This window comes from Volvox carteri, assembly GCF_000143455.1.
Source record: "Volvox carteri f. nagariensis unplaced genomic scaffold VOLCAscaffold_31, whole genome shotgun sequence".
Classification (NCBI taxonomy): Eukaryota; Viridiplantae; Chlorophyta; class Chlorophyceae; order Chlamydomonadales; family Volvocaceae; genus Volvox; species Volvox carteri.
Genome location: NW_003307574.1, coordinates 1,187,004 through 1,195,059, shown reverse-complemented (window position 1 = coordinate 1,195,059; position 8,056 = coordinate 1,187,004). Strand labels below are relative to the sequence as shown.

The following is an 8,056-nucleotide window of genomic DNA, read 5'->3' as shown; positions in this document are numbered from 1 at the left end:
CCATCACCGTCGCCGCTACGAGTCGCCTCTCCGCTGCCCCCACCCTCCCCACCGCCGCTGCGTACGCCGCCGTCGCCACCGGCCTCACCGCCACCACCAGCCTCGCCGCCGCCGGGCCCAGTGCCGCGCATCTTAATCAGTGACACCTCGGCCTACTTGTTGTACACCACGCCCGCAACATTTACGGCAGCGGAATCCACGTGCGTTGCGTTGGGAGGTCATTTAACGGCCGTTGGGTCGGACCAGGAATTCGCTTTTCTGTCTAGCAGTGTTTTATCTGGACTGCAGACGGGAGCTACCTTGAACACGTGGATTGGCCTTACGATACGTACGGATCAAGGCGCGGCCATTCCGGGGTACAACACCGACGGCTCGAGGCTGTCATTCATCCCGGACGATTTTCAGTACGACAGGGCGCGGTCTGCAGTACGGTACTACATGTTGTCCTGCAACGCCGCCACGTCATCCTGTGGCTTCCGCTACAGCCCTGGCGGCGCGACGGATGTACAGCCGTCGTACATTTGCGAGTTTCTGTAAGTACGGGTGCCGGCTCTGAAAGGGCCCTTTGAATTTGATGTGTCGTACATTTACAACGGGCCCTGTCGGTGTCCCAGGGATTTGCAAAGTAACGCATGCATGCTTAATTAGTGCACAGCGGAATTTCGGAATATTCCCCCGAGCCCGCGGCTCCCCCACGGACACACACACACACACACACACACACACACACACACACACACACACACACACACACACACAAACAAACAAACACACAAACATACACACACATACACACACATACAGTGTTTTTTTGGTAATATATTACTTTTTGGGGAATAAATGGGGGTCTGAGCCTGGAAGAAATGGAATAATTGGTCAGTTGGCCGTACTGGTTCATTACTTCGGCCATAAGTCGCCCCAAATGCCTTCTGCACATATAAAGCTGAACATTTGGAGCTTATACACTATTTATGTATAAAATATTTGATGATATCACCATGAGGCGGCCCGCTGTTGCATTCAACTTAGGTCAACGGGGCATTCGTTCATTCTTGACCAAAGCAAACGGCTCAGAAAGTCCGCAGACGCAATGCCCCAAACATTTAGAAGAAGATTAGATAATACAGAAGACAAGGATAGGCATGCCGTAGTTGCCGCTCTTGAAGTCAGTGAAGCCAGCGATTTGAGCGAAGCTGAGGATCCCCCGGCAAACGCACAACTGCAGCAATCAGCGACTCAGCTGAGCATATATGAGCGACTATACAAAAAGGAATTGTATTATTACTCTAGGGTATTAGGCCCAAAACGAAAAAAAACACTGCACACATACACACACATACACACACATACTGGCTCGCTGTGCCCTTGGTAGAGCAGTTTCCGTTACCGGCGGTTCAGCGGCCCCAGGCACCTAGGTACTGCTTCACTTGCGTGGGTGGCCGGGATAGCCTCGTCCTTCCCCTTAGCTGTTGAATCTCAGCTCCCAGATTGATCTGCCCTAGCCTGGTTGCGCCCATATCTCCAGCATCAGCCTGATGCCCTGGTGTATTGCCTGGGCGGTTGGCTGGGTCGTTGGCTGGCCTGGTTGTTTGGCTACCGTTGCTGTGCTACTATGATGCGCTCGGGGATTTAGGAATTGTTGAAGCTTTGTTATATTATATTATAAAAAGGAAAGTGGCCGGTAAAAATAAAAAAGAAGGTGGGAGAAGGTTTCGCTCGCCGATAGCGGACCTAAGGGAAAGCCCTGTTTGCGCCGCGAGGCGGTCCGCGGCCTGCCGCAACGCAAAGTCGCCTCACAAACGAAAATGGTTAAATTTCTATTTCAGTTGCGCACTTTTGTCTATTTGGTGACAAACAAAGTATTTTTTATTAATGATTCATTTGCAATAAGCAACTCTTACAGCACGCCTTGCAACACGCCTTGGTTGGCAGGCCGCCCACCAAGACCGCCCGAAATCCGCCTTACGCCCAAATTTTCCGGATTAGCACATTTCGACCAGTACACCAAGCTTAAAATATTATTTTAAATCTTTTCAAGCACAAAACTTATGTTTCTATTGGTAGCAGTCGCAGTTCCTACCTCCTACCCACCATTTGATGCCGGTTTCATATCGGCCACATCAACTAAACAGGCGGCGCTGACGACCGCCAAACCCAGGCGCATCATGCCACAAGACCTTCCGTGCTGAACCCTTAACTCGCCCTTCGCGGGCTCCCTCTTCTTCCCCGGCCCCAGGGTGTGAATCGATTTGAGCGATCGACGAGGATGCAGTTCCGCGGGAACGAAGGTCGCCCGCCAGAGCAAAACGTTCCGGCGTCGTTGGGTTTCGGAGAGTGTGATTTCCGCACTGTGCTGCAATCTTCATTTTGTTCTTCTTCTTCTCCTTTGAGGCGCAAGGCGCAAGGGCTCTCGGTGGAAAGCTGACTGCTGCAGCTTGAATGCATTGCCTTGCAGTGGACGGTTGGGATTGACGTTGGTTGGCCGTCGTTGGTTGCGGTTGAGGTTGCGGTTGAGGTTGGGGTTGGGGTTGGGGTTGGGGTTGCAATGGTTTGGTTTAAAGGAGGAAAATAGTTTGCGTACGTCGAAAAATCAGGCTGTATACGGGGAGAGAGCGTCCACTGATGTGCGCACCCGTGTGTTTTGTGTAGCCTTTTGTTACATGTGGTGCGTGTGTGTGTTACATGGTTGGGGTGCGTGACATGTGGTGCGTTTTGCGCAAACGTTGCCAGGACGCCGCCGAGACTGAGCAAGAGAGAAAGAGGTTTCCGGAATGGCTTTGGGGGCCTAGGGTACGCATGGGGTGACGGGCAGTCCTGGTTTTTAATGTTGTGATTGTGATGTAGCTCAGTTGCATCAGGCATTACATTTCCGTACTGTGTACTGCTATACTTCGTCGTACGATTTATCATTTTACTGAATCTCTTAGCCAGGTATGCATCTGGTTAGGGCGCATTTTGTGCAACATTAATCCATATATTATCAGGTATAAAAGAAACCCGCAACGAAGTTAAAAAACATTGATGTGTGTGTGTGTTGTGCGTTGTGTGTATGTGTATATGTGTATATGTGTTACATGTTGTCTGGAGTTGCGTTACTCTTCTAGTAAGACGTAACCTGGGAGCCCATTTCTGGAGCCTCTGGAGGGAGGGACCCAATCTAGGACCCCGAGGAAGCCGAAGGCTCTTTGAAATAGATAGGTGTCAAATTAAAAAAACGCACAAGAAACTGTTTCCCTCGTGAGGAAAATTATGCCGAACTAACCGAATCATCCGGGCTGCTATTCTCTAGCAGCGCAACCACCACCTTCCAGCCTATCGAGACCCCTTTCCTCAACGAAACAGGAATTAACGGCAGTTGTTTCCCGGCAGGTGCCTATCACCGCTGTGCTGATCGGGATAGAGGCTTCCACGCACACACGGCGCACGAGACCCCTTCACCCGCCGCGTCACGAACACACACACACATACATACACATACATACATATATACATATATACATAAAGACACACACATACACACAGACTCACACACACGGTCGCACACGCTTGCACAAAAGAGAGAAGGAAAGCCAGGTTGTCGCGCATAGACGGATAGCTTTGGACGGATAGCTTTCAGTTGAGGCCATTCCAACCGGGACCAGCGCGTCCCTGTAGGTGCGCAAGAACGGCATCAATGCCGAGCTGACCGGCTGCGTATGGACAGTGCGTGGCTTGGCAAGCCTCATTCCAAGGCGACGTCGGTACATTAAAACGGTACATTAAAACTATCCGCCTGTGTCGCGTCATACGACTGTAGCATCGACAAATCATGTGCGTATGGCAGACTTAAAAGTTGTTTACCGCCGATCAGCGAATACTATGCAAACCTGACCGCTCAGTAATTGTCGTCCGTTAGCAGTTAAAAAATAGTTAGTACAGCAGGCTTAAACGCTTGGCGTGTTAGTTCACAGATTATCTGTTCAGTGTCCTGGCTACGTAACGATGATGCTAACTAACACTGTGCTCAAGAAACTGCTCGGAGCTTCAGTGCAGTCCCAGCCGGCTCGGGCTCCTCCTCAGCAGCAGGTGCAACTGGCCGTACCAGTGGCGGGCAAAATCCGCAGTCGCACAGAAATCACACAATCTCAAACGGTTTTCTCAAAGGCAGATATGGGCGGAAAACCCATCCGTACCTAAAACTCTTATTACTTTTTCTAATACGGCTGTAAAAAAGTTACAGCACGCTCCGTCACCTGACGCAATTCAAAAGGCATCTCAAAGCATGCAGGTAGTCTTTGGCGGGCAAGTGCTTCAAACATGGTGGGGAGCCAGCGCGTGCGGCGTTTAGCTGACTGCGCCTTTCTGATGCCGATCCAAAGCGAGCAATACACCACACGCAGCTATGTGAGGAGCTTCAGCGCGCGTCGTATCAGTGACACAGCACCTTTTACAAAATGAATTTGGAGCTAAACTGGATGGGGGAGTGGGAGCTTCGGAACAGCTCACGTAGCGCTATCTATCGAGGTCGGGCACCAGCACACAAAACGCATATGCGTTCATTGCCAGCAGAACCTTGCTACCTTACTGGCCGCTGAGGGCATATAATATTTATAATCATTTTCATACCATTTCGCAGTCTAATTTTTCACATACTATGTCAAGGCTACTCCTTCCTGCGCACGAGACTGGGTGAGGCTATCAGGCATACCCAGGCTGAACGCGCGTCGTCCCCGGTTTCCGAGAGCTCCAAGATTGGGAGTCAAGCAGCGCATGAAGATAAAGCGGGGGGGATGCTTTGTGTTTGAGCCCCTAAGTGGGTACTGCATGTATGAGCTAGTTCGCCGTGTAGTCATGGCGTTGAGTAAATCTACGTCGTCAGGTCGTATCGGAGGTGCAACTTTTTTGTTTTCCCGTAACAGCGGTCAACAAGTGTGTAAGTCATGCTCTTGCGATAAAACAAGGACGCTGTTGGGCGCTGAAATGCTAGGCTGAGTTTTCGTCAGGCAACTGTATGTCTTGGAACTGCATCGGTTGATTGCTATACATCTTGAAGTGAAAAATGCAAAGGATTATTTTCCCTGTCACGTTGAGTCAGGTTGTCCTGGCAACAGGCTTATGAATCGGTCGCTCGGCGATCAGAGGGACGATTCAGTCACGTTCGTTCAATTCGGAAGAGCAGCGACGGACTTATAGTACAATCTTCGTTAACCAACTCATGCCGTTCCAGCAGAGATCGCCGCAAAGCTGCGTGGCGCATTCTCGCAGTTGAGCCCACTTTTGAATTTGGGGTTATTGAAAATCACATTTCTATTGGCGAAAAACACTTCTTGTCTGTTTCGTCTAAAATCAGCTGTGAGCATCAAAACAACTCCTCTCCAGATGTTGCTATGTCCGCCTATCGGTTATATGATGGTTGCGGTTGCAGAAACAACGTGCTGGGGAGCGCAAGCGGGGGGCATCATGGCCGAGCTGTCAAAGTCTCGATAAAATTTCTATCGCAAGGACGAGCAACCAGCGGAACTCTGGAGGACTCTGATTAGCAACTCTTTTGCGATGATGGATTGTAGGAGTAGTGTTTCTCCCGCTGAGTCTGACAGCTCGCTGTGTATGGATGGAGACGCTTAAAAAATATACCATTTCGGTAGCAGGGCGATCAACGGCTGCGGTAGACAGGGAGGCGCGGTAACGGAACTGTGTGTTCGTAAAATCGACTCCCAGGACAGGCGCAACAGGCTGCACCTATTCAAAGTATGGAAACAATTCTCTGAGCATCCAAAATTCATCCTGATTGCCCAGTCTGTCATAGATCATGGCAAACAGCAAAGCGACGATAGTATCATTTGCTACGGTTGCAACATCCTCCTGTATAATCAGCTCCATTCAAACATAAAACTCCAATCTTTCTACATTATCTATTTCTTAAATTACAACATGTAACATGTCGAACGGCAAACTCGGTTGCTTGAAGAGCCCGTAGTGCTGATCTGCTGAGGCAATTTTATTTTACATATGTTTACAAAACTGTATTCTTCTTCTTGGCGGTAAATACAGTTTTGGGACATGGACTTACCCGGCCCGTACAACAGGTAGTACATAGCATCACTGCAGCTTCGTTCGTTATGGATGCTGTAAATACTTAAAGGCTTGTGCAGAAGTTTATTTGTATACACTCGCTGTAATGCGGGATGTGGTATGAGGGAGAGTGACTCACTTTGACTTACATCTCTTACTATAGCCTCTCTTATTCCCGCCTAGCTTTACAAGAAAGCGTTTTATAGCTCATGCACCTTCCATATCGGTGTTAGACACAAAACCTGGCACGTTACTTGAGGAGGTGTTCGCCTTAGACCTTTTCCCGGTTGTTAATTTTAAGCCTGTTCGAAGTGACCAGTTCTTCTTACGGGAAGCCGGCTAAAAAGATCAACGATTGCCTGTGTAAAAATCCGATAAGGTTAACGGTGTCAGATGGCTCGGAGCGGCGCAAGGTACCTTTCCAGGTCTCGGAATGATTCAATGTACACTCCTTGTAACATTAGCTAACGTTAATCCGGTCGCCCTCTTTCAGTCCTGGCGCCGTGCTGATGCTCGCGCTCGTCGCGGGCATGGCGGTTTTCGTGCGAGCAAGCTACCTTACTGGCACAATGTTTCCGGTGAGCATGACTGCTAGTCAATTGTACTATCTAAGTAGTTTTACAAGTTAGGGTGTCACACCTAATTTCAATGCACGGGTTCTTGGTGCCGAGTACCTTCCCAACCACACTTTTAAGGTACCTGTCTAGCCTGCTTGATCATTGTTGCCTTACAGCAACTCCTTCATCAGGTAAACATTCCTTACCCTGTGACGTTTTCCATTTCTATGCAGTATGAGAACTGTGTGCAAAACACCAAGTACAGCAGATTCTCAGCATCCTTTTCCAGCTATTCTGTGGACACGATCAGAAATACGTCTACTTTCTGCATTCGACTCCATGTTGGGCCGACATGCGTCTCGGGTCCCTACCGCTGTTGCAACCCGACCGCCTACATCAACAAGATCAAGCTATCCCCATGTAAGAGTGGATTAATCGGTGAATTGTCAGCGATGATGCAAGCGGTTTAGCCACCTAAAGCCTTTTTTCGTCAGCCCACCATAACTCGCCGACTTTCTCCTACGGTACGGGCGCTGAAGTCGCCGCCGGGAGTCGCGATCGACACTGCCTAAACTCTGAATCTCTTGCCCTGTCAAATGTTAAGGCATGCTCAATTAGCAATTCACACCAAGCTAGTTTTGTCAGTACAAGACAATTGCGCTCTATCTGGTCTGGTCTTCGACGGTCCTTCGCCGCCGGCCACCGGCTCTCAGAAAAAAACCACCTTTGGACGGTTCACCCTCACCTCCGCCTTGAATTCAGTATGCGCCAATTTTTAGATCCCATCGCCCTCCATCCCCCTCCTCACCTCCTCTTCCCACAAACAACCAAGTCCTCTTTCATTTCATCCTCTTCCACCAAAATGTTCCCGTTCCTTCAACACCCGAGCCGCGCCTGAGTTCGCTCAGCCTGGCGGTGTCATAATTCCCCTTCTGCCCGCCGGGCCCGAGTGTGCTTTGATGAATGAGCCGCGTGTTTGCCCCCCCCCCCTTCCGACATCCCCCCCCACAGCGCTCGGTTGTCGCGGCTCTGTGGGCAGCGTCAACGTCCTGACACCCAGTGGCAAGAATTACAGCGTCAGCTCCATATACTTTGAGCGTCACATGGGGCAGGATGTGATGAAGGTGACACCGCTGATGCAGTGGTTGAAGAGCCCAGATGCCATTCGGGATGTGCGTGTTTGCTTCAATCTCAAGCGGCCGTGCTGGAACTTGAACATGTTTTCGTACAACACGCGCAAAATTGAATATTCTCTGTACGACAAGAAGGTTGACGACTACGAGTGCTGCCCTGTCGGCGTCATTGGCTTGCCGCAGCCGCCCTCGCCGCCGCCACGGCCCTCGCGCCCCTTTGGGGTCAGTGACCCTCCAATGCCGATGGAGCCTCCGACATTGCCAAGCGCTCCTTCGCCCCCCAACGAGCCCAACCCGCCTGCCGAGCCGCGGATG

The 8,056-nt window shown here is 50.4% G+C and overlaps 2 protein-coding genes across 2 annotated transcripts in view; both read left to right on the top strand.

Annotated features, from left to right (window-relative positions):
* The window catches only part of VOLCADRAFT_93440 (uncharacterized protein), a gene marked incomplete at both ends in the record, with an annotated part of 15,567 nt that extends 15,030 nt beyond the window's left edge, over positions 1–537 (top strand). Inside the window, one exon of the mRNA XM_002952702.1 lies at positions 289–537. Within this exon, the coding sequence (XP_002952748.1) occupies positions 289–537 (249 nt within the window). The remainder of the gene's footprint in view (positions 1–288) is intronic.
* Positions 538–4,633: 4,096 nt separating this feature from the next.
* VOLCADRAFT_105653 (uncharacterized protein) overlaps positions 4,634–8,056 on the top strand; it is a gene marked incomplete at both ends in the record, with an annotated part of 3,770 nt that continues 347 nt past the window's right edge. The window contains 4 exons of the mRNA XM_002952701.1: positions 4,634–4,668; positions 6,545–6,629; positions 6,842–7,028; positions 7,620–7,963. Coding sequence (XP_002952747.1) covers positions 4,634–4,668; positions 6,545–6,629; positions 6,842–7,028; positions 7,620–7,963 — 651 coding nt within the window. The remainder of the gene's footprint in view (positions 4,669–6,544; positions 6,630–6,841; positions 7,029–7,619; positions 7,964–8,056) is intronic.